This window comes from Abrus precatorius, unplaced genomic scaffold (assembly GCF_003935025.1).
Source record: "Abrus precatorius isolate BTA unplaced genomic scaffold, Abrus_2018 Scaffold10, whole genome shotgun sequence".
NCBI classification, from domain to species: domain Eukaryota; kingdom Viridiplantae; phylum Streptophyta; class Magnoliopsida; order Fabales; family Fabaceae; genus Abrus; species Abrus precatorius.
The window spans coordinates 4,148,444-4,174,256 of record NW_020874292.1 but is presented as its reverse complement, the minus strand read 5'-3'; the positions used below and the strand labels follow the sequence as shown (position 1 = coordinate 4,174,256).

The window sequence follows — 25,813 nt, the reverse complement described above, 5'->3', positions numbered from 1 at the left end:
CTTTATGAACTTCTTATTTATATACTGCAACAATCTTATGCTTCTTTCTATTGCAGCTGCCGCGGGAATTGGTATTAAACTTCAATTTGAACAACAAAATTTTAGTGGATGTTTGGTTGCATTGGCCTTTCATTTGTTTATTTAGTTCAATTTTCGCATGGTTCTATCTGATTCCTTCTGTTCATTTTCCAGTAGCTAAGTAGTATGTTTTCACAAGTTAAACTGAAAATAAAGCAGAAATATTACAAAAGTGACTTCGAGTTTTATTTGCAGGACGTTTGCCATCTGACTGAACAAAAGCCGTCAAACACTGTGATACTATCACCTTGGGCCACTTCTATTAATGCTAAACTTCTAGGTCTTCAATACATCAAAAGCCCTCTAAGAAAATATTTTAAGAATATCCATCCAATTTGACAGAAGTGTTGACATATAACAGGTGATAGAAGAAAAATATTGATGTGTATTTACCTTGTGATGAAAATTAAACTAGGCTTAATTGCTTCACCCTTACAAAAATTATACAATTTAAATTTAGTCTCTGTAAATTATTTTGTTAGAATATAATTCCTATACTTTTATAAACTATTATTTTTAATTTTTCAGACAGTCAAGTAATAGCTTTTGATTGAATCACATCAATTAAAAAGACTAAAAACAATAATTCATAGAAAATGAAAACTATATTCTAACAAAAAAAAATTTGATAGAAATCAAGATTAAATTGTGCAATTTTTATAAAGATTAAAAACTTAATTAAACTATTAAATTATTTTAAGAAATGATTACAGGTATAATCAATTATCGTTCATTCAACGAAATAAACATCATAGTTATATGTATTTGATGAAAAGCAATTTCAAAGCAATCCATTTCATTCAAATTGTTTAAAAAAGTATTTTTATAATAAAATAATAAAAAGACAATTTTTATAATAACATTTTATATTTAAATTAATTAATTACTAGAGATAAAATAGGAAACTTAAAGTTAGCTTAAATATAAGTTATTTTTAATAATAAGTTCCACAATTATCATAAACAAATTCCTTTATTGAAGTTATATTCTTTAATTATAATCTAAATCACCAGACACATTTGAATGATATCACCAATAGTGTTTTTTTTTTCATAATTAAATTATAATATCTAAACAAAATCTAATCCAAAAATGCTCTAAGAAGCCAGCTTTTTATTTGACTTTTGCTTTTAACTCTAGTCTGAAATGAAAATATTGACAAGATAGTACTGACTAACGAGAAAGACATATTGACAGAGCTACAGTAACATAATTACACACTCCGATTATATGGAACGCTTTCATTCTTGTAAAACGAATGAACCCTCTATTCTTCTCTCCATGGATGGTGGAGGGGGAAAATTCAAGGGAGAAAACATATCATTAAAACTGGAGGTTGGTGCAAGCTTGAACTCGTAAGGGCCTTCTTTTTGTCCCCAAACCTGCAATCAAATAGGAATAATTCATGTTACAGTTTTCTTTGTTGTTGTCTATATACTATATATCCATATTTGCAACTACAAAGGTAAAGCAATCTGATAGAGTTCCAAATGTGTAATGTGAGTCATGAAGTAGTACAAGACATGGATGACATGGATCAGCTAGTGGCTCAATTCATAGGAAACCCAAAATATGGGAAGTGTATACGTGAGAAAAAGAAGTGTGTGGAGCCTTGGCTGTTTTCTCCTTCATAAGAGCTCAGGTTCACCATCTTTGGTTTCATCATAATACTGTCTCCTTTTATATCATTCTGTTCCTATTGTTCGGTCTGACCTGTCAAATCAGGAGAGCTTAAGAGAAGTGTCGATGCCACCCAAGTTGTCAATGGTTGAATTTCAACAGTCTCTGTAGAAAGAGCTGGGTAAGATGATGGGACATTGCACCTTTGATGCCTAGGGTCCCAATCCAAATGGGAAGGTGTTAGGTCCCATGAACCTAAGTGGACAAGTCCAGTCCAACCCAGTCATGGGACTTGGATTTGGAAAAAATATAGGAGAAATAAGAAGGTGCAGAATGGAAATTAGAAAGAGAAATTAGTCATGGAAAGCAAATTGACATGTAATGGTTAATATAATGGGGGGAAGAGAGAGATCGGGTCAGTTATGCTCTTTTTTTTTTTTTTTGGTTAGTAGTGTGCAAGAGTGTGAACCTTTGTAGGACTGTTATCCTCTTTGCTAATAATGCAGTTCATATCTTTTAATTTGGTCTCTAACAATTGGTCCAACTTGCCAGATACCTTAATCATGGCCTACTTTATATGTAGTCTTAGAGCAAATATTAAAAGTCCGTATTCATAAACTTGTTATCAAGGTGAGGATGATAGAGTTAGCAAGGGCAACTGAGACTGACTTGTTAGGGGTTGTGCAGTATAAAACAAAGTATAGGAGAAGCTCAAATATAGTTTCTGCATTTTGGAATAGAGCCTTTGCCTATAGCCTAACTTGATGGAAATTCAAGTGGAACACAAAATAGGAAGTTCAGAAAGAAGGAAAGGAAAGTTTGGTGGGTCAAGTTTGGGCAATGTTAGGGCTGGAGAAAGCCGAGTCAATAATGGGAAAGACCGAGGAGTGCGTCACTTATCATATGGTGAACTAATAGAAAGGAAGCAAAAAGGGTTGTGTTTCAAATATGACCAAAACTTTCACCCTGTGCATCACAATGCCCTATGCGACAATTTAAGTTAATCATTATGGATGATGAGCAATTGAGAAGGGAGAGGAGGTATTAGCCTTGGAGATGGAGGAGCATCCTAGTAGAGAGCTAGTGTGTTCTACTTGTTATGCGATGGGTCGAGGAGTTAGATTTAAGCCCAAAGCCATAAAAATAAAAGGAAAAATCAAGAGTTTCACCGATAATTTTGGTTAACAGTGGAGCTTCTCATAATTTCATTTCAATGAAGATTGTGCAGTCCTTGGCGTTATAGTATGGCAACACCACCAAGGAGGGAGTCAAATTAGAAGATGGGAACCAAAAATATGTGCCAAGGAGATGTAGTGTAGTAGTTGAGTTGAAAAACTTGCAAATATGCATTGATTTTTATGTGTTCGATATGAAATAAGTCAACTTAATTTTGGCTGTGAAGTGGTTGGCCACATTGGTAGAAGTCCCTACTAATTGGAGTAGAGGAGTGACTGAATTCAAGGAATCAGACCGCGAACAAATGCTTATTCCAGCCCAGTGATATTGATAAAGAAGGACCTTATATGGAGAATGTGTATCAATTATAGAACTCTCAATAAAGCCAAAATTCTAGACAAGTATCTGATCCCTGTTATTGAAGAGTTGTTAGATGAGATGCATGGAGCTTTTTTTACTTCTCAAAGCTGGAATTGAAGTCTAGTTATCACCAGATTCAAGTAAGAGAAGAAGACAGTCATAAAACAGCTTTTAGGACACATAATGGACATGATGAAATTTAGTTAAGCCTTTTGGGTTGATGAATGCACCGGCCACTTTCAATCTTTAATGAATGATGTATTTAGACATTGCTTGAGGAAGTTTGTGTAGGTGTTTCTTAACGACATTTTAATATACAACACTGATTGGAACTCTCATATCCATCCATCCTTTGAGGCATGTTTTGGGCTGCGTTCATGATCATGAGTTGGTGGTGAACCAGAGGTATCAATTTAGTAGACAAGAGATAGAGTATCTTAGCCATATAATTTCAGTAAAAAGAGCGGCCATGGATCTTGAGAAAGTTCGGCAGGTGTTAGATTGGCCAATTCCAAAGTCTAAGAGGAGTTAGAGGCTTCTTTGGACTAACAAAGTATTATAGAAAGTTTATTAAAGATTATGACAAAATTGTCAAACCCTTCATTGGCCTTTAGCCTTTGATGAGTTGAAACAAATTAAGTTGACTCAGGTAACTTTTGATGAGTTGAAAAAAAAGTATTATAGGAGTTAGAGGCTTCCAATGGGGTAAAGTGGCTCAGGTAGCTTTTGATGAGTTGAAAAAATTATTACAGAAGCACCAGTTTTGAGGCTTCTAGATTTTACTAAGGAATTTATAATTGAGTGTGATGCAGCTAGAAGAGGTTTGGGAGCAATTTTGATGCTAATGGTAGGCCTTTAGCCTATTTTAGTAAATCTCTTTTTGAGGAAAACTTAGCTAAGTCTACATATCACAAAGAACTCATGGCATTGGTCTTGTCAATTCAGCACTACAGACCTTATTTATTAGGAAGACATTTTAAAGTTTTTTTTTATCAAAGAAGTTTGAGGCAGTTGTTGCAGAATCGAATCACAACTCCAGACCAATAATATTTGCTTACAAAATTGTTAGGTATAATTTTGAAGTGATTTTCAAACTTGGTCTCCAAAACAAGGCTGCAGATGTTTTATCTAGATGTACACAGGAGCTGGATTTACAGGTTTTGATTTCGAAACTGGAGTGGTTGGATTCTAAGAAAATACAAGGAATCCAACAAGATCCTTTTGTGCAGAAGGTGCTTTCAGATTTGCAGCAAGACCCTTCTTCCAGACCTAGGTTCTCTCTACATTCTGGTGTTCTATTGTACTATGACAGATTGGTTATCCCTGCAACACCGACTTGGATTCCAACATTACTCTAAGAATTTAATAGCACCTTGACGGGTGGACATTTAGGGTATTTCAAAATGTACAGGCAGTTGGCTTAATGTTTTTATTGGTGTGAAATGAAAAAGAGAGTTCAAGAGTTTGTTAAAGAATGCAACATTTGTCAACTGGCAAAAATATCAAGCTCTATCTCCTGCACGATTACTTTAGATGTTCCGGAACAAATTTGGGAGGATTAAAGTCTTGATTTTGTTACTGCTATACCAAAGTCCAAGGGATTTGATACTATTTTGGTGGTAGTTTCTCCAAATAGGCTCATTTCATTCTACTTATTGGTTAATCAATAAGTGGAAAGGACAGCCTGGTGAAGACGCTCTCACAATTTTCACTCAATTTCAAGATGTCAGCCTTGAGGACAAGGCTTCAATTGATTGGGGGTGGCAATGTTAGGTCCCATGAACGGATGAACCTAAGTGGGCACCTAATATAAATTATGCTACACATATATATGCTAAAAAATGCAAAATTAATATCCAAATTAAAGACATATGTATAGTTAATGATCAAAAGTGAGTTAGAGAATGTAACACGTCAAATTTGGATCATCAGTGGGGGGGGGGGTGTTTGTTCAAAGAAGAAAAACAAAACAGAACAATGAAGAAAATCAAAACAGGGAAGGAAATAAATAATCAAAACAAATAAGGAAACTAGAGAATAGAGTGGTCAGTCACCATAAAAAGCTCTAAAACAGATAGTAGAAAATGTCCTGACATCGCCAAAAAATGTCCAGGTCATGTCAGAAATAATTTGGGTTTTGCCAAAGATGAAGACAACTGAACTTGGCCAGAAATGGTGACTCACTAGAAAATAATGGCTGAGATGGAGAACGAAGCAAAGCACTACACTAGGTTCAATTTCGATCTGTTGAAGACAAAGGAGAAGCACAGAAAAACAACAATGTAATAGGGGGGACAAATCTCAAGATTGCCCCACTTAAAAATGTTCCAACATTTAGAAAAGAAGGGCAAACTTAACTTTTTTCCGCGTGTGATGGTGTGATGGTGACCGCAATGCAACAAGCATGGAATTGCAACAAGGAGCCACTCCGCTATGCTCCTCTACGATAGTGGGCGTTAGCACGCTATTGACTACTATGTTTTGAGGTCTAGAATATTTATATGAAGTGAAGGTGAAGCTTGCCAAGCTATGTATGGAGCAACCCACAATCCACTTGTTCAACTTGCTAAAGGAGACAAATTCATCTTATGTGGTTCAAATTAAAACAAGCAATGCTAGAATGGTATGGCAGCAGGTGTGCTATGATAATCCATTTGAGGACCTTTCTATTTTGCTACAAACAAGAAGTGTTGAGGAATATATTGTAGAATTCGAGTTTATCTCATCTAAAGTCAGCAATTTACCCAAGTTAAGATTTTGCCTTTTGAACCTTTAACACTTGAACTAGGTTAGAAATGATAAAAGTTGCTAGATATGTGAAAGCTGAATTGCAAGGAGTTGTCGATGGTCAAGGGAGTTTCTTTTCTAGCATTCAGACTAGTAATTCAAAGGTTCACAATAAAAGCCTTTTGGCCATACCCAATAATTTGGATATGGTTCAATTTGGTTCAAATCAGATTAATTTGGGCATTGGGCACGCATTCAGGTCACAAATTAAGGGGGGCTTAACACCCTCTCTTACTTCTCAAAATGAAAGGGAAAAGAGAGACAGTAATGAATGTAGTAAGACCCTTAAACATCTCTCATACCAGGAGTTCATGGACAAGAAATCTAAGGGATTGTGCTTTAGAAGCAGAGATAAATACCATCCTCTGCACCAAAGTCCAGAAAAGTAACGAGATTATTAATCCTTGGTGATGGTGAGACTATTAATGAAGGAGAAGAGATCATAGCGATTGAAGTTGATGAAGACAAAGACAACCGTCATGAAGTAAAGGCTATGGATCTTTGTGGGGTCACCAGCGATTTATTACAAGGAATGAAGACTATGAAGTTTGAAGGCAAGCTTAACGGAATTAGGATTCTAATTATTGTGGATAGTAGTACTTCACACTAACAAATTTTATTTCATCTCCAGTGACTACTGCTCTAGACTTATTACTTCTTGTTGCAGCCCAAAGTCCTAATGGGCCGAAGGTGCCAATGGTCCATGAAGGGAATAGTGCATCAGGATCCTACAGAGTGTATGTGAGGAGGAAGAAGGCTGTGGGCCCTAGGAATCCTATTGAATCTAGTTAGGTGGCAGAGGTAGTTAGAGGAGAGAGGGAATGACAATTGCATAAGATCAGAAGAGGAGTATGAGAGAGGGGATTCGATTTTTGTTTGCATTTGTTGTTTTGGATAGAGAAAACCCTTGTTTTCCCTATTAGGAGCTGATGCTTTGGGCAGTGGAGTTTTACCTCCACTTGTAGTTCCTTTATCAGTCCATTAATACAATATTCCATCGTTTTTCTTCCATCTTGCCTTGCTGTTATTCTATTGTGTTTATTGGTTCCTAACACTTCTACTGAAGATTTGAGTATCTGCCTAGGTGATGGACATAAAGTTATAACGCGTGGAAAATGTTCTAAATCATCTGAAATTAGAATTCAACTTGGTGGCATTGAAATTACTATTAAAGCATATGTACTGGATTTAGGTGGTCTAGATATAATATTGGGGGTTGCTTGGCTTAGGAATTTGGGGAAAGTTGTTATGGATTGGGGAGAAATGACCATGAATTTCAAGCATCAAGGCAAATCAGTTTAGCTAAGAGGGCAGAATAATGACAGCATGGTTTCTCCAGAAGGACATGCAGGGATTGGGTTCATTTAACAATTTGTTAAAAGGAGTTAATGACAGAGCCAAGAGAGTTAAGGCACAATGAAGTGGAAGATAATAGAGTTGATAAACCACAATTGACCCCTCTACAGTAGAAGGAACTCACTCAACTGTTGGAGACATGTCCCGAGGTTTTTAAGGATGTGTTAGGGCTGCTTCCAAAGAGAGCTACTAAGCATAAAATTGTGTTGCAACCAGGAGTTGGACCAATCAGTGTTTGATCATATAGGTATCCTCATTTGCACAAAAGTATGATTGAGAAACATGTGCATGGCTTGTTGCAACAGGAAGTTATTAGACACAGTTCTAACTCCTGAAGTCCAGTCATATTGGTTAAGAAGAAACCAACGTGGGAGTTTTACACAGTTCTAACTCCTGAAGTCACAAAGGACCCAGATCTTGAAAGACATAATTTAGGATTTACAGGCAGATTCTACTTCGAGATCCGGATTCAGTCTTCAGAAGGGACTTTTACTCTATAAAGGCAGGTTAGTCATATCTTCTACTTCAACTATAATTCTCTTGCTTCTGCAAGAATTCCATTCCTCTCCCACAGGACACTGAGGTTTTTTTAGGACATATAGAAGAAAAGTAGGAAATTTATATTGGATTGAATTTGTGCAGGGTTGTGATACTTGTCAGCGACAGAAATATGCTACCACCTCTCCATATGGTTTGTTACAACCCCTGCCCATTCCAGATCAAGTTTGGGAGGATATTTCACTCAATTTTATTACAGGATTACCTAAATTGAAGGGATTTAAGCAGTTGTACTTGTTGATTGCTTGTGAATGTAGGCATACTTTATTCTACTTAAACACCCATATACAGCCATAAGTGTGGCTGCTGTCTTTGCAAGAGAAGTGGTGAAGTTGCATGGCATACTGCAATCAATTCTTACAGATCAGGATCCCATATTTGTTAGCATATTTTGGCAAGATATATTCAAATTGCAAGGAATGGTGCTGAAGACGCCTTCCTCTTATCATCTAGAGACCAATGGACAAATCGAGGTAGTTAATAGGTGTTTAGAGGTATACTTACGATGTTTTGCTTCCAAGCAGCCCAAGTTGGTAGGAATGGTTGTCTTGGGTTGAATTGTGGTATAACACCACTTTTCATGCCTCTCCTAGGGCTACTCCATTTGAGGTGGTGTATGATCGAAAGGCTCCAACAGTTGTATGTTTTATCCCAGGTGAGACTAAAGTAGCAGCTGTGGCTCATAAATTAGAGGAGTGGAATGAAGCTTGAAGGCAACTAAAATATAACTTAACTAAGGCTCAAGAGCAAATGAAGAAGTATGCAGGTTCAAGTAGGAAGACAAAAGAATTTGAAGTGGGAAAATGGGTTTTTCTTAAATTGCTATCATATATGCAACAATTTGTTGCAAAATTAGTCAGAAAATGCCCCCTAGATATTATGGTCTCTTCCAAGTGTTGGAGACGTATGGGAGTGTCACCTACAAACTAATATTACCAGCTCTTTCCATGGGTAATGTGATCTGGATCATGTAGTACAAGGCATGGATCAGCTGGTGGGCTCTATCCATGAGAAGCACAAAGTATGGAAAGTGTCTATGCATATCAAAAAGAAGTGTGTTAGGGGTGAAAGTTATCGCTACATTTCGCTGGGCTGGGCAAGTTGTTATGCCATACAGTATGCTTATAGGAGGAGGGAGAGAAAAGAGAGAGATAGGAATTGTTATCTGGTTGTTGTTGGAGAGAGAATACTAATGCCTTGGCTCTGGTTTTTCATTTGTAAGAGCTCAGGTTCACCATCTTTGGTTTCATCAATAATATTATCTCCTTTTACATCATCATTCTGTTCCTATCATAATCCATAAAACTAGTCAAACTAGATAAAACGAGATAAAGAAAACTGACTTGATTGCCATCGTCATCATAACCCCTATCCCAGGTATGTATCTCATTGTTTTTCATAACTGCAAGTTCTGAAGTACAGTAGGTTGCCCCATTCTGCTACAAAAGAGAGTATAGATGTTCAATCCAACTCTTATGTATAGTAAAAGTTGTAAAAGGACGAGGATGAGAATATTAAGACAATAGTTTGAACTGAAAATTACCCATGAATTAGGAAATCCACCAGGTGGCGTTGAACCTTCATATAAGCAACGTTTTCCACGTGGACATCGCTTAAGATGTACTGTTGTTAAATGTTCTGCAATATCCTGCAAAACAAAGTACGTGTTACAATTGTTCAAATACAAAAACTCGTCATGATCCCATAGAACATACTAAAGCAATTACCTAAGAAACTGTCAACCATAATAGATTTTTGTCAATTTAAGTGTAAACAAAAATAACCTAAGTAAAGCCAAAACAACACACACAGGAAAAGCAAGAAAAGAAATGTAGGACAACATTATAATCAGAAATGCAGAAGTGACAAATCAATCCACAGATATATTTCATTCTGGTAATTAAGCTAGTAGCATTTCATGAAAGAAAACTCCATATCCCATTCTGTACAGGTAATATACCCAAGAAGCCAGCCAAGCTTTTACATCCTGCTTAGGTAAGTCATTGAATTATCATCGCAGCTCCTTATAAACAAAATTAGGGGGAAATAACAGCTTCAACTCCTCAGACAAACTTGAAAATTTCTTCACTCATTTGATCAATTATCATTTAAGAGTGGCAGCTGATATAAAGATGCATTTCACTCACCACTCTACCTTTATCAACCTCAGAAACTGGCCAATTAGATTAATGGCATCTAAGATATTTTGTAACATAATCCTTAATCATTAATATATTATGCCGTATTCAAACAGAAATATGTTTATACCCAACACTTCATTTCAGATGTGATGTCTAACCAATCTCAGGATATCCTTCAATCTATCTACAAGACTACAACTATTATATTTCAAAAATCTAAAGATTATACCTCTTTTTCGGCCTCTTTTCCCCCTTCTTTCCTTTTTTTAATCCTAAAAATAGCTTTTATTTTTTCACCACTCTCTTTCTTTCCTTTTTCTTCTTCACTCCACCTCTACAGCATTTCTTTTTAACATCCTAAGGCTTTTCTTTTTTTAATTTTCAAATCATTTTCTTTTCTGTTCCACTTGGTCACTGCTCTGTCTCTAACCAAAAAAGAAAAGAAAAGAAATGTTCATAAAGTGTATGCCTCTAACTCTAAAGCTAGGATCACAGTATGAACCATGAACATGACAAAATGCTTACCCCAATCACTTCTTCTGGCTGTGGACGCTGATCCTTCGGTCGATCACAGAAATTTTTGTACTCCTCCATGTCCCTAATTGCATAAGTACTCAACTGCCATTGAACAGAAGTTAGTATTCATGCTCAGATTTAAACAAAATATAACAGCCACTTGAAAACTGTAACAAGAAAGAGAATAGGCTATTCTTCTAAAAATGAAATAAAAATGTAAAACAGAGTGGTATCATGCTCCTAGAAATCAGAGCAAAAACATAAAACAAGTTTCCTTGTAATGTAGGACAACAGTTGGATCAATTATACTTAAATGTTGATACTGTTTGGATCAACTATACACACAAATATAGTATGGCTACTCAAATCTACAATATCCTAACATTTAATTATAATTTGATCCCTTTTCTCCTGCATCACTGTGTACATGTAATATCAGAAAAGCTAAAATTTCAGAAAATTTTACTACTTTTTGTAAGGAAGGCTTAGCATAATTTTTTGAATGCCATTCTAGAGAAAAGTCATGGTACACACCCTTGAAAGAAGATTTCAATATTGTCTTATGAAGCTAGAGATATCAGTAAGACAAGGCATCAGCATCAAAATCATCAATATACACAAATCATGATACTCAAGGCAAGTGTGGTGTGGCTAACTTAACTACTCTTCACAGAGAAAACTTATCACAAGCATTAGAACAGGTTTCATATAACAAAGTGCTAGAAGAATGGAAAGGGCATCAGCATCATTGAAGTGAACAAATACATACCTCAACATCACATTTCAACTCTTTAGGACAAGGTTTCACCATAAGAAACCTCTGCAAAAAAAAATAATAATAATAACAATGAAAATAAAGATTAGATGTTTTTTCAGTCAATACGAAAAACTGAAAACAATAACATAAAAAAGTTTAACATGCAGACATTTTTCACCAAAGCAAATAGTCAATGGAAGCATCTTGATGTTGTTTATATTTCAAATACAAAGAAACAAAAGAAAAAAATGTAAGATATATAGGTACCTGCCGAAAGGGTTTTTGTGGACTTCTCCAAAAAGCCTAGCAGCACAAAGAAAATCTTCATTTGAGCTTATCTTGAAAGCATAGATAACAAAAAAGATTGAAAACTAAAAGTCACAAACAAAGAAGGAACTTGCATACTTATATAACATTCCTCACCTGTTCAAAATACAAGACCTTAGAACCATCCACTAGCTCTGCTGCAGGACACGTAAGCATTCTGCAAATACCAAATGAAAGGATAAACAACTTATGCAAACCAAATAAAACCACAATTTAGGTGTGCTAATGAATTGGTAGAAACATAACATACCTAATATTAAAATAGTTATCAGGGTCTCTAGAAGCTTGCTCCTTTGAATACTACAATTATAAACAATTCAAAATTAAGAAATTAAAACGAAGAGAGTTGAAGAAGAGCGGAATGAAAAAAGGAGAACCCTTTGGCCGGTGAGGGACTTGGTGACAAAGCGAGCATGGTCCCAACGCGTGGTGGACTTGCGGAGTCGCTTGACGAGAAGTGCACCACCAATGAGTAGCAGAGTCTTAACGGCTAACCCTCGAGCACGGTTCCATCCATTGGAATCTGAACCCGTACCCATCTTCTGTGTTTTTAAGGAAATGAATAATAATAATAATGATAAGCAATCATGGAATCAGACTTAGTTGCGGAGCAATCTCTGAGTTGGAGAAGGAGACCACCTCGTTCCTCTCTCTTATTTGTCACTGGTTTATGAATTGTTCATCATTCAGAGCCAGAGAAAGAGAGAAAAGAGGTTTTAATTTTGATTCCACTCCTTATGTTTTCTGCCCAAATGAATCTTCATCAAATTCATTTGTGAATTTGTACCCAAAAAAAAAAAAGGAATATATCAATAAAAATTGGGCATCTTTGGCTAAAATTTAGAAACACACTCCTATACTATGAAGTTTAAATTTTATTCTTAAAAATAAAATGATCCGAATTATTCTCTTTTTCACGTAATAACATGTTTCTCTTCTTTTTATGAAATATGTGTTTTAGATTTTCATATGTATTGATATTTTTCTTTATTAAGCAGTAATTTCATTGAAATAACCTTTTAATTTTTACCTTGGTTATTTTCTAATTAGTGTAATTTTTAATCAACAATAAATATAATAAAATATGTGAAATTTATTATTAAAATGCATTTTTATCAATGACCTAATTTTTAAAAATTTTACAAAACTAAAATTTTTAAATTTATATACTTTCATATTTTACTTTATATTATATTTATAATTATTTGAGTAATTCAATCTAATTTAAATGGTGAAGCTTAAAAAATATACATAATTTTTTATATGATTTAGACTAGACATACCAATGAATATTTTATTTTATGAATACTCTTAAAATTTACCTATATAATATTATATCAACAGTATTCACTAAATTTGTTCAAGTTAATTTTTTTTTAAAATTTATTTAAGTAAATTTAAAACTAAGTCTAATGCAGGTCTTACACAAGATTTAGAAGGTCAACATGCTAAGAAAAATAGTTTATTTATTTGGCATATATTACTTAATGCAATCTCGATGTAAAAGAATTTGATCAAACACAGATTGATAATTTCTTTGAAAACTTGTAAGTTGTATGATACTGATGATGATGATATATTATATCTTTTTTTTACATTGCGATATCTCTATAAAATTGTGGTACATAATGTTTGAATGATTTGATGTCAATTTATACTTACCTGAAATTTTACACAAAATATTACTAAACATATGTAAAATCTAACGTAGAAAAAAGAAATGAAAGAGAATTATAATGATATAATTTACAGTATTATGAACAATTTAGCTTCAGTAAAATAATATTCTTTTTAATAATAATATGTTAAATGTTAGTTAAATGTTTAATTTCAGTGATTTTACAAGTTTAACTGTGAAATAATTATATAATTTTGAGTTTTTTAAAAAATAAATAAAATTGAAATACATGTTATGCAATAATATTGATTAATAAATTTAAATATATTAATTTTTTTATTAATCCACCTGTTGAATGTTGAAGATATTTAAACCCCTCAAATTTTGGAAGTATCATAGAATTTTCCTAAATAGATAGTTGGTCAAAGCAAAAACATGTTGTGACACGGTGTTTCCAGAGAGAGAGAATAAAAGGGTGAATTGAGATCTCGAGCGACAGACATGATAAATCGCAGCCATTGCTTCAAACCTTCAAATGCGCTCTCTAAATAACATTTTGACAAAACAACAAAAACAAACAAATACCAGCAAAAAGAAAGAAAGGAAGAAAGAAAATTCATAAACATTATTTTTTGAAAATGAATTTTGCAAAACTCAACGACTCGCCCATGTTCCGACAACAGGTTTCGTTCTAAATATTCTTTTTCCTCATCATCTAAAGATTGTAATCATTCTACGAATCAGGGTGCTTAAGAAAACACACATAATTAAGAACATTGATGTTTATGTTCCTGTTACGTAGAAATATTTATATATGCACGCATGTCGTGGTTGGTATTATTTTATTTTCAAGGTTCATTCATTGTTGTTTGGGAGGGTCATGCATGTGGTGTGCTTAACACGAATTGGTTGAGTAATTATGTATGTGTCATGAATGGTTGTGGATGCAGCTCCAGTGCATGGAAGAAAGTTCAGAGTCGTTACGCTCGAGATGTTGGAAGTTCTACAAAGGATGTCGAAAGTACACGTACGTGTGTTTCCACGCATTTTTGTTTATCAATATGTTGTTGCACTTTAGTAATATGTGGGGTGGTAGAATATTAGTTAAAAGCGTGTCAATTTATACGTACAATTAGACCCTCACCTCTCCTAAGAGGGTAGATACTTAATATAAATAGAAGAAAGACCCAAGCCTCCATACCTTTGGGGCAAGTTGAAATCTAGAAAGATTTTGCTCAAACCTTAAGTCTCAACAATTAAACAATTCTAAATAATTCACGAGACATTTTTGTTTTGCTTAGCGTACATAGCTATTATAAATTAGTTTAACTGTCAATGTTTTATAATTGCAATTTGTCAAATAATCATTTACATATATATAATAATAGTATATTGATTGTTAGTTAGTTTAGTGCGTTCCCAGCTTGAATTCCAAGAATCTCTCATTATTCACGTATTACTACTGTGTCAAATTGGATAAGACACAGTGTAGGCAAGATTTAAATAGGGCAGGTGTTCAATGGGGATTAGAAAGGAAATATGCAAGTAATAGAATATATGACAAGTTACTAACTGAACAATAATGAGTCCCAAAAAATGATGACAGAATTATAGTGTAGGTGTACAAAAGTTTAAAAGAAACCTACTTCAATGTGATTGCATGAACGTAAATAGCTTGTTGAGGTAACGAATATAAGTGAAAAAAATGTATATTAAATATAAATGATAAAGTTGAAAAATATATAAAAAGTGATATGAACCTATAAACTATAATATTTAAAGATTTTGGGTTGGACGTCGAATCCAAATATGTTTGCAGATGTGAAACATTTTATCTATTGAGAAAAAGAGCTCATGGAGCTCTTGAAGTTTCTTCTAAAATCATCGTACTATTCCTATAATTTGTTGAAACACCAAGTAAACGAAATATTTTGATGAGAGGAAAAACATGTTGGAACAGAGTGGGTTTATGAAGTCTTGGGTTCATGTATCAGAAATAAAGCAAAAAATGGGGAAAGAAAACTATAGGTTTTTACATTTATGTAAATTTTGATTCTTATAAAAAGGTTGAACATTTCATAAGTTAAGTGCAAATACGTGGACAGTTTATGTCTTGCTATTTGGTATAATCAAGGCATACTTTTGAGTATTGAGGTTGATTAAACATATGTTTAGCCACAGTTTTCACGCTCTTAAATTTTAATGCCCCGATATTTTTAACTTTTGTAGGGAAGGGCTTGGAGGGGCATATGATGGAGACATTGCATTTGCAAGTGCCCTTGAAAGTTTTGGAGGAGGGCATAATGATCCTCTATTTGTAACTTTGGGGGGTAAGTCTTGTTGGTCTCTTCCCTACTCTTGCCTTTTTGGCTTTTCTGATAAAATAAACTTGTAAATTTTTTGTCATATGCTTGTTGCTTAGCAAAAGCCATTAACCGGAAATAGGTGTGCAATGTGTTTGGAGATTATAATTTGACTTTTTTCTAAAAATTATAAAATCTATACTAAGTTTTTATTAAAAATTACAAAATTTAATTCAACTCAATTCATTAATGTATTAAATAAAATAATTTTTAACTAAAAAATTTTATTATATGTGTAGGAAAACCGCTATGATTTAGGTTATATTTTTTGGCCATGAGCTCACATAAAAATTTCAGTTGAGCATAACAAGTCATATATTGTAGTTGGATGTATACTCTAGCTCTGTGCATGCTTTGTTTAGGTCGTTAAAGGAACTTCTAAAACTCCTTGGATAATGTGATCTAAATGCTTCAAATATTCTAATAATTTGAAGCATGCTATGTTTATTTCATTTATTCCCATGATTTTTCACCATCATGCTTTATTTGAATTTCCAAGAAAAGAAGTATTTTCTTTTTTGTTATTAATGTCGATAAACTTTGTGTTGGTATCATTAGGACCTGTTATGACCAAATTTGCTATTGCTATGAGAGAAATTAGTACATACAAGGAACTTCTTCGGTCACAGGTAATGATTTGTCTAATGTTGATCGTCTTTTTTATGTTTTAGTAATGTTTTCTTTTATTTATAACATGTTTAGATTTACAATTAAATGCCTATAAATTTACATTTTTTCAACATCATTAGTTTCAAACGATCTATGTTTAGAGACTTGTGGCTTTTCATGTGACTCAACTCTTTCTCAAATCTAATGATATGTCTGTAGTCTTATTGTCTACCTGTGCATCCTTCTAAGTAGGATCAAACTACAAAATGAATTGTTGAAAATCCCTTTACATGATTTTTGAGTAAATAAAAAACAATTGTTCTAACTGATATTGCCAAGCTGACTCTACTTAATTTGGCTTCTTAGGTGGAGCACATGCTGAATGACCGGTTACTGAACATTCTAAATGTCGAAATCCTTGATGTCAAGGTACATTGTGAGTAGCAGAAGTTTTTTAAATGTTTTAAGTATGGCAAATGCTAAGGTACTTTCTAAGAAATCAAAAATGAAAAAAAAAATTGTTAAAAATATAATTAATAAACATTCTTTCGTAATTTTTAATGCAGTCAAATATATTTTTCTGAAAAATGTATATAAAAACCTTTAAATAGTGTTGATTGTTATACCCTAACCTATGGAATGTTAGCCATATCATACTTGCATATAACTCCCAGTAATTTTTTTGGAGGACTTTTATAAGTCATAAGTACGTGATGTTATCCCTCCTCTCTGAAGCCGCTAATGTCATCCCTACAAAACTTCAATTAGTATTCTACAATGCTCATGAGACATATCACTGTCACACAAAATTAAGATAACCTGTCAAAAATAAGATTCTCTCTATTAGTGCTATATAAATGGAATTTATTCAGTTTTTTTTTTATATTTTAAATAAATAACCAATGTGCAAGAATAAGCAGCAACTCTTTAAATAACTTATGAAATTAGGAGTTTAGAAGCATAAAGAAATGAGTTGTAAAAATGGTGACACAAAAGGAGTTGAGTTTAAATGAATAAAGAGCAACCTCTCATATAATAATTCTGCGGAATGATCTAAATCAAATTGCTGAGGAAGCTATCTGTGGTGCCTTATTTCCACAGATTTACTTTAGGCTCCTCCAAATGCAAACATATTTCCAGCATTACACAGTTAAATAAGTGACTCCCCCCCCCCCCCCCCCGGGCAAATTCTATACATTCTCTGTCTATATAAAACACACAAACACACATAAAGTTTAATTATACATTTGATTATTATGTTTCATGTGTAAATTTTAACTCTAAATAATTTTATTTAAATTTATTCTCTATTTTTTAATTGTTATAATAAACAAATCGTTAATTTTCTCTTCTTAAAATTCTTAAATTGTTATTTTCTTTTTCAAAAATATCATGAATTAAACTAATTGCATGATATCATTTTAACTCTCTTTCACTTAAAATTCATCAATTCAAATATCATATTTTTACTCAAATTTTTTTAAAAAAATCAAATGTTTATCCTTTTGAACACTCACTTCACATTTTATAAAGTCCTTTAATTTGTAATTTAAAACTTTTCAAATTATTTCTTATTTCAAATGTGTCATAAACCCTCAATTATTTAAATAAATAATATAAAAAGAATGTCAGGGTTTTGTGCAGATAAAAATTAAATAGCTTAATTGTAACATCTGAAAAATGAAATGGTTAATTTAAATATAAAAATGACTGCAAGATAAAAATATATATACTTAAACTAATTTTTTAATTTAATTGTTTTTAATAATATTTTATTTTAGCCACCCCAATAAGATTTACTTATATCTGCCACTGCTTTCAAATAGGCAAATGGCTGTACTTGAGAAAACTAACACTCAGAATTTGAGTCTCTAATTTGAATCTTTAATCAACCAAAACTTCAAGTTCAAACCAAAAACATCATCTAATAGGTGACAACAATCTTTAGCTTAATAAAAATTCTGGAGCAAAGAATTCTTGACCTTGATTTCAAATGTTTACTGTCTTTGGGCATCTTATACAACAATTCAACGAAATGAATTATGCTTAACATCTAAGGCTAACACTGTGAATCACTCGTTTTTATCTATTAAAATCTTAAAGATCAAAAGATGCCTTCATTCTTTGCTAGCATTGGCTTGAAATTATTTGTTTTGTATTCTGAGGTTGCTATATGCAATTTTATGTACGTACCAAATTTGGAGCAAAGAATCTATATTTTATTTGTTTAAAAAGAAAATTTTAATAATTTAAAGTAATGAAATCAGAACTCTGATGAGAGTTGATTTTCATATGTTCAACAAAATATTTATAACTATTGCCTTCAAATGGTTTGTGATCTTTTTTACACTTTTAATGCTTCAAGTGATGCTTGCAGGAAGCTCGAAGACGTTTTGACAAAGCATCCCTCGTACATGATCAGGTGCTTCTCAATTTCGTACAAAAATTTCACAATATTACCTCTGCTGCCTCGTTTTACAATGAAACAACATTCTTGCTGTAGTTTCAGTCAAATTCTGTGTTTTAATGTTTAATCGTAATAAACACCAATTAAATTTCTATTTCAGTTGGTAATCTATCATATTCTTACATAATGGACTTTCAAATCACTTTTCATTGTAATGCTTTAGTTACTTCATGAAGTTCAATTTGAGCATGCACTTTCAAGTTTCAATGATTGTCTTGAAGAAATAGCAAAGGAGTAAGATGCATGTGTGTATTCAATGTCCCCAAAACAAGGAAGAAATTCAGTCTATTTTAAAAGAAATTAGATCTGTTGAAAGTTCATTGGCCTATCTCTTCATCATATCACAAATACAATGTGGATTTTATGTTATAGGCACGTGAGAAGTTTATGTCATTGAGAAAAAGCACTAGGATGGATATTGCTGCTGTTGTAGAAGAGGTATGCTATGTAGCTTACCTTTGGCATTTTTACTCATAAATATTGTCTTAGCTTGTCATGGGTTACCATGATCTTTTTTAATCTAATTTGGTAGAGAGACATTCCAGGAAATGCACAATGCAAGAACCGCATTTGAAGAAGCTCGATTCAATTTGGTAATCTTAGTTGAACAAGATATGCTACTTTGAATAGTATGAAATGTATAAGTTTAGCTCTTAACTGCATAACATATTTCACCTCCCATTCTAGGTAGGGGCTCTTCATAATGTTGAGGCCAAGAAGAGATTTGAATTTTTGGAGGCTGTCACTGGAGTTATGGATGCTCATCTTCGATATTATCGACAGGTATATGACATAGTTACATATGACATTTTCCAAATGTAGGGATATGACATAGATATAATGCTGCACTTACGACGTTCTTCAAAATTATTTCTATTGCAGGGATATCAGCTATTACATGATCTAGAGCCTTTCATTATTGAGGTTGTGTTATTTACTCTTCACTTCTTTTACTTTCAACTCACTGAAGATTGGAAATGTGCTTCTTTTCCTTAGATAATAGATTTAGTTTATTTTATTTATTTGTCTAAGGTTAAAATAATACATTTGAAATGCTTAATATAGTATGCTTTCATCAAAACCATAATGACATGTTTCAAGTATCAAGCAAAATTGTAGTTTTGAAAATATTATTGGTTTTTCTCATTTATTTACTCAATGGAATATTCCCTTTCTTGTATCTAACATGTAGGTTTTGGCTTATGCACAAAAAGCAAGAGAAAGTTACAATGAGGAGCAGATTTCTCTTTGTGAAAGAATGTTAGAGTACAAAAAACAAGTTCATCATCAAAGTATGATGTCCTTGAATGGCCCTTATACTTCTCCAGGTAAAGATAGAGCTCAAGTGCAACCTTTTTCTAGGATATCAAATGAAGTGGTAGATGCTGTAACAGAATCTGCTGCAAATGGAAAGGTATTTAAGGGCATGATGCTTCACTCATTCTCTGATAGAATATGAATTCACTTCATTCTATATAGCTATTCATTTGAGTCCTATCCATTGGCATCTCTTCATCTCATAAAGTGCAACATTTAGGTCCAAATCATTCGACAAGGGTATCTTTCAAAACGATCCTCCAACTTAAGGGGTGACTGGAAGAGAAGGTATTTTGTTCTTGACAGTCGCGGAATGCTTTACTACTACCGTAAACCCTGGAATGGGTTACATGTAAGTATGCAACTGAAAGTTAACTACTCGTAGCATGTTTGCATTCACATTTGAATGAGTATGGATTCATGTTTACTTCAACGCTACAGGTTATAGATTCTTAATTGGATTCACGTTTATAGCTTTAACAACGTGTTTCCAAATATACATTAAGTATTAGTACTGTAGGTTAGGTAATGCTCATTTCATCACCTTATCTTGTTAATAAATAAGCATATTATTTTAGGGTGGCAACCAAGCATCTTTACAAAAGACTTGTGCTGCTGACAATAGTGCTGGGATTCTGAGTCGATTGCTTTCTTCACATAACCATGGAGTTGTCCCTGATGAAAAATCCGTAGCACGTCATATAGTGAACCTATTGATATCAACAATCAAGATTGATGCTGAACAATCAGATTTAAGGTTTTGCTTCAGGATTATTTCACCAACAAAGAGTTATACATTGCAGGTACTCATCCCAAAAATTTAATATATGCAGTTTGGCATTTATAGTTAATATTACTCCTCACTGAGGAAAAATGGCAGGCAGAAAATGCCCTGGACCAGATGGATTGGATGGAAAAGATAACTGGTGTAATTGCCTCCTTGTTGAGTGTACATACACTGGATAAGGTACATACTTCTGTTTTGGCTTCTGTTTACTTGCATTAAACAAGACAGTGTCTTAATATATTATGTGGGTCTAATATATAATTTATAGACCTTAATTATGATTTACTTAGTAAAATTGCAAAACCTTTTAGCATTATCATCTAATATTTGTTAAAAGAATTAAACTTTGATAACATCAACCTAAAAGGTTTAATTCTGTTATCTGTAACAAATCATCATTATACTGTGCAAAAGAAATTAACAGTGCCAAATATATATAATTATAATTAGTGCTGAGAAATTTTTGTCACCTTTTTTATAAGCATCTAGAATTTCTCATCTAATGTCTTGCTCATTTGAAATTGCAATGACATGGAATGTTTCTTGACCAATTCTTAAGAAAAATTCTTCTATATGCATCCTCTAGTTCCTGAATTAATTGTGACTACTATAATTATTAAACTATTATGTGACAGTCAGATGACTCAGAAAGCGGCGATTGTTACTCTGCTAGCAAGATTGATTCCTTACAAAGTTCTCCAGATGATGATCATGCATCAAGTGGAGATTCTGCATCTGAAACCTTGCAAAAGACCAAGAACATTATAAAAATTGGAAAGCCAATTGATGTTCTTAGAAAGGTTAGCGGGAATGACAAATGTGCTGATTGTGGTAACCCTGACCCAGATTGGGCATCCTTAAACCTTGGCATCCTTATATGCATTGAATGTTCTGGTGTTCACCGTAACCTTGGTGTACATGTATCAAAAGTAAGTAGTTGAGGTTGCATATTTAAGAGTATGTTGTTGTATTGTACTTGGTTTGCATCTTAACAATTCTAAATTGTCCTTTTTTCGGTTTTGTTTTTTAATTGAGCACAGTATATTCTTAGTAATTTTTGTGCAGTACTTATTTTATTATAAAAAATCGTAACTTCAGCCCTTTAAGCACCAAAAAATAGTAAATTTTTAAATTTTAATATAATAAATAGTTAACAAAAAAAACGTTTTATTATTAATCGTGAAAAACAAAAGGCTTTCTTTTTTTCACTCCTCGTACGTGCAATTAAGGTGGAGTTAAAACATTTTTTTCCCCAGGTAAGATCGCTGACACTTGATGTGAAAGTATGGGATTCCTCTGTCTTAACCATGTTTCAGTCACTAGGGAATCTCTTTGCAAACTCAGTTTGGGAGGAGCTGTTGCATTCAACAAGTACTTCACAAACTGATGACACTCCAGACGGGTAAGTTTTGCCATAATTGATGGGATTAACTAATTAAATTTCCCCTAACATGGACCCTGCAATGTAGTTCATCCAAGGTACCCAAAAAGTTATTTCACGCAAGAAAACCAGCACATGATGATCCTATTTCACTGAAGGAGAGATTCATTTTTGCAAAGGTAATAACTTACAAGTTATTTCCTAGTTGGGTAGGTGAAATGAACCCTTTCAAGTTTTCAATTTTACGATTCTTAGCTTAAGTTTCTAGCTTAGGAAAACAATAAATCTGCTCTATCATTGTATTGAAGAAGCTTGGTATTCTATAACCCAGAAAAAATAACCATGGGATTAGGATATTTATTTACCCTTGACAATCAATTTGTGGCACCCTATTGCCATTTCCTACATGATTTGCAACCAGTTACATTTTAGATACCTAAGAGGAATGTCTAATCCTTTTCTTTCCTCATTTTTTTTTTATTAAAAAAAGAGTATTGATTAATTATATTTATTACTTATAGTCCTAAATATAAGAACTCTTTTATCTACTTTAAAATTACTTTTAAAAAAGCTAATTTTTAGTAGCTAGAAGAGATCTTGTTACAAAAGTATTTCATAATGGGAGGCTAAATAATGTCAGAGAGATAGAAATTGATAGATTGTTTCGTTGCAGTATTCTGAGAAAATATTTGTTCGGCGGGTGACAAAAAACAACCGTCTCCTTTCGGCAGCACAACAGGTAGCAGCAAGCATCTGTGCCAATGACAAGAAAGCAGTGTACCGACGCATTGTCAAGTCAGATGTCGATGTCAATCTTGTTAGTGGGGAAGCATTATATGGTATCTTTTCTTATCCCCAAACTCTTCAAATATTATTATTTTTATAAAAAAAAAAACTTGTTAAACAAGTTATGTGTCAAAATGCATCCTAAAAAGAATGAATTGTTGTGCAGGCTTTTCTTCCAACATGCCTTCTTCAACTAATTCGAACATATCATCTCAAAGTAAGATTGAAATAATGGAAGACTTCCAAGATGGTTCTACTGCGCTTCACCTGGCATGCCTAACTGGTGATGCTGCAATGGTAGAACTGCTCCTACAACATGGCGCAGATGTAAATGCTATTGATTCAAGAGGTCGAACACCACTGCATTACTGCATTATGAGGGGAAAGAATGCAGCTGCAAAAGTGCTTATTACAAGGTACTTATTTTCAAAGATTTCTTAAACACCTCATTTTTTTTATTGCACCTCTTTGATTTCACTCATTGGATTTCTCTATCCATATGCAGATAAATGTAAATACATAGATTTTGAATATCATTTATGAGCTGTCTATTGCGATTTTTAAGTGTTTAAGTAATTTTTATTTCAAAAAATTCTATTTTTTATGACCGTTATAATGGTAGCGATATTTTATATTGCCAAACTTTAAATATAAGTGACAATACACTCATATTATTTATTTATACAAGTTTTTTAATATGTGCTTAAGGAGATACAATAAGAAATTATTAAATAAAAATATATATTAAAATTTATAACATTTAATGTTATTATTGAACTATATTTTGTAATATCTTATGTTTTATAATAAAAAAATACGATAAATAAATTTTTATTATGTATTGTAGGACACGTTAAAAATAATTGGATATATAAAAAAAATTTATAGACTTAATGCAGATCATTTGCTAGGGGCTTACATTAATTAAGTGCAAATTCTTAGACACTAATATTAAATTAAGTTACAATGTGATACATGAATGTAGTATTTCCCAAGTGCATGAATGAAAACTATTTACTACACATGAAGTTTTTATTCCAATTTCATACATGGGCATTTGGTACTCTCTTGTGAAGGTAATGCATGTTTTCTCAATATTGTAGCTTCGTTCTATTCATATTTTCATTTTTTCAATCAATTTATTCTGTCCCCTTTCCTTGGTAAGCTCCATGCAGCAGGAACTCAAACTTGAGATTAGGTTGGTTGTCTAGGAGGAATTGAAATCTCATGCATAAAATACGGGTTATGCTTTAACCCTGTAGTATCTTTCTCGTTATCCCATGAGAAATATTGCATTTTAATTTTACTAAAATATTATCGTCAGTTTATAAGATTCATTTTAACCATTACCAAGTAGTAAGATTTTATTAAAAAATATTCATTATATAAAAATATATAAGTATTATAAATTTTTTTATTTCTAAAATTTTTAAAGGCGTATAACAAAATCATTAATTTTTTATTACTATCTCTATTCCTGTTTATTTGTCTAAAAGAAGAAGATATTTAATCAGTTATTGAAATTAATTGCTAAAGTTATGAATTTATCTTTTATTAATATATTTTTTTAACTCTTTGGACTACTCAAATAATATAAACATTTTATAGTAAACGTTAACCAATACAAAGGGCATTGGATAAAGAATTAGAATAAAATTGTGTTCAAAAAGTGTTATTAATGCATATTTTTCTCTGATTTTCAATGCATCCCAACATAATTTTTAATAATAAAAAAATACTTCCGAGTCTTAACTAATGTCCTAAGAGCATTGATTGGATAAATCCATATTTTATATAGACAAAAGGTAGAAAAATAGTAATTAATGTTGTTCTTGAACTTCTACATAAACAGATAATTTTTTTTTTCTCGTTCTGGACCAATAAATATATAGAAATGGTGACTGAAATTAACATGCCTTGCAAACTTCAGTTTCCATCATAACTGTCCCATATTGTGTGTGTGACATAATATGCTCATAGTTAGGAAATTTACTAAAAGAAATTACCAATTGTTTCAGGGGTGCCAATCCAGCTGCCGAAGACGAAGAAGGCAACACTCCTCTTAAGCTTGCATCAGAACCTGACACTATTAGCAAAGGCATTCTTGCTCTCTTAAGCAGATGACATGCCCTCAAAACTTACTATAAGGGCTCAAAAAAACCCATGTCTCAGATTTTTCTCTTGGTCCAGATATCAGAAGCCCATAAAAACAAGCATAGCCCAAAAGCCCAAACCAGACGTTTGGTCATTTATTTCAAGAAACAACTAGCCCAAGAGGCTTGAAGCTGGTGGGTTGGTTATGGTCGGCCATGTAGTAAGGGATAGGCTGTCTAATTGGGCTTCTGGTCCATTTTAATTTTCAACTACAGAGCCTGAGTTTTGCAACATTCATCCTTTTCAATTTGTGGAAGTGTGTATCAGGATCGAAGTTATACAGGAATTGTATATAAGTTTCAACCAGGTTTAAGTTCCCATTTTAGTGATGACGACATTGTAGTAGCATGATGATCAATGACAAAAAAACTAAGTGCCTATTTGAATGTATATTAAAATGGAGTTGGGAGGACTTCTAATACATATTATGTGAAAGTAAAAAAAAAATTAAGTTCTCTCAACTCCTTATAAACATTATCCAACCAGACTTTAAGAGGAACAAGGATTATTTTACACAAATTTTCTAAGATCGTAACTATGCCACTGATTATGACTGCATTAGTTAGATTAAATGCATGTTATTTACTCTTTGTGGTGGATTTGTTAGATTCAATGTTCGTACATATAAAAGTCAGCACAATTTAATTTATGAAGG

General features: G+C 32.9%; 2 protein-coding genes across 4 annotated transcripts; one reads left to right on the top strand and one right to left on the bottom strand.

Moving 5' to 3' along the window:
* Positions 1 to 1,110: 1,110 nt before the first annotated feature.
* Positions 1,111 to 12,501, bottom strand: LOC113846333 (chromophore lyase CRL, chloroplastic). Of its 3 annotated transcripts, XM_027474468.1 has the most exons (10): positions 12,316 to 12,501; positions 12,054 to 12,218; positions 11,927 to 11,976; positions 11,773 to 11,833; positions 11,617 to 11,652; positions 11,362 to 11,412; positions 10,602 to 10,694; positions 9,479 to 9,583; positions 9,279 to 9,371; positions 1,111 to 1,460 (listed from the first exon to the last, which is right to left on the bottom strand). In XM_027474468.1, the coding sequence occupies exons 2-10, from the start codon at positions 12,213 to 12,215 to the stop codon at positions 1,320 to 1,322; spliced, it is 792 nt and encodes a 263-aa protein (XP_027330269.1). In that variant the 5' UTR covers positions 12,216 to 12,218; positions 12,316 to 12,501; the 3' UTR covers positions 1,111 to 1,319. The 3 variants fall into 3 exon arrangements, 2 of the variants coding, with proteins under 2 accessions (XP_027330269.1, XP_027330259.1); XR_003501672.1 differs by having other exon boundaries at positions 1,165 to 1,460; positions 8,440 to 9,371; positions 12,054 to 12,501; XM_027474458.1 differs by having other exon boundaries at positions 1,192 to 1,460; positions 9,279 to 9,374; positions 12,054 to 12,501.
* A 1,431-nt stretch (positions 12,502 to 13,932) lies between these two features.
* On the top strand, positions 13,933 to 25,128 carry LOC113868692 (ADP-ribosylation factor GTPase-activating protein AGD1-like). Its single transcript, XM_027504516.1, has 20 exons — positions 13,933 to 13,977; positions 14,245 to 14,321; positions 15,524 to 15,624; positions 16,216 to 16,286; positions 16,633 to 16,695; positions 18,644 to 18,688; positions 19,106 to 19,171; positions 19,279 to 19,326; positions 19,421 to 19,516; positions 19,616 to 19,657; positions 19,926 to 20,147; positions 20,271 to 20,406; positions 20,642 to 20,853; positions 20,931 to 21,029; positions 21,473 to 21,766; positions 22,031 to 22,239; positions 22,307 to 22,397; positions 22,892 to 23,057; positions 23,171 to 23,420; positions 25,023 to 25,128. Exons 1-20 carry the CDS (start codon positions 13,933 to 13,935, stop codon positions 25,126 to 25,128), a joined length of 2,439 nt encoding a protein of 812 aa, XP_027360317.1.
* The last annotated feature ends 685 nt before the right edge of the window (positions 25,129 to 25,813 follow it).

Excerpts from the sequence above, each read along its gene's own strand:
- LOC113846333 (XM_027474458.1), bottom strand. The coding sequence starts at position 12,215 with ATGGGTACGGGTTCAGATTCCAATGGATGGAACCGTGCTCGAGGGTTA. Across the intron at positions 11,413-11,616 it reads CACAAAAACCCTTTCGGCAG|AGGTTTCTTATGGTGAAACC; the intron begins GTACCTATATAT and ends TTTTTTTTGCAG. Across the intron at positions 9,375-9,478 it reads GTGGATTTCCTAATTCATGG|CAGAATGGGGCAACCTACTG; the intron begins GTAATTTTCAGT and ends TCTCTTTTGTAG.
- LOC113868692 (XM_027504516.1), top strand. The coding sequence starts at position 13,933 with ATGAATTTTGCAAAACTCAACGACTCGCCCATGTTCCGACAACAG. Across the intron at positions 14,322-15,523 it reads AAAGGATGTCGAAAGTACAC|GGAAGGGCTTGGAGGGGCAT; the intron begins GTACGTGTGTTT and ends TAACTTTTGTAG. Across the intron at positions 19,517-19,615 it reads ATCTTCGATATTATCGACAG|GGATATCAGCTATTACATGA; the intron begins GTATATGACATA and ends TTTCTATTGCAG.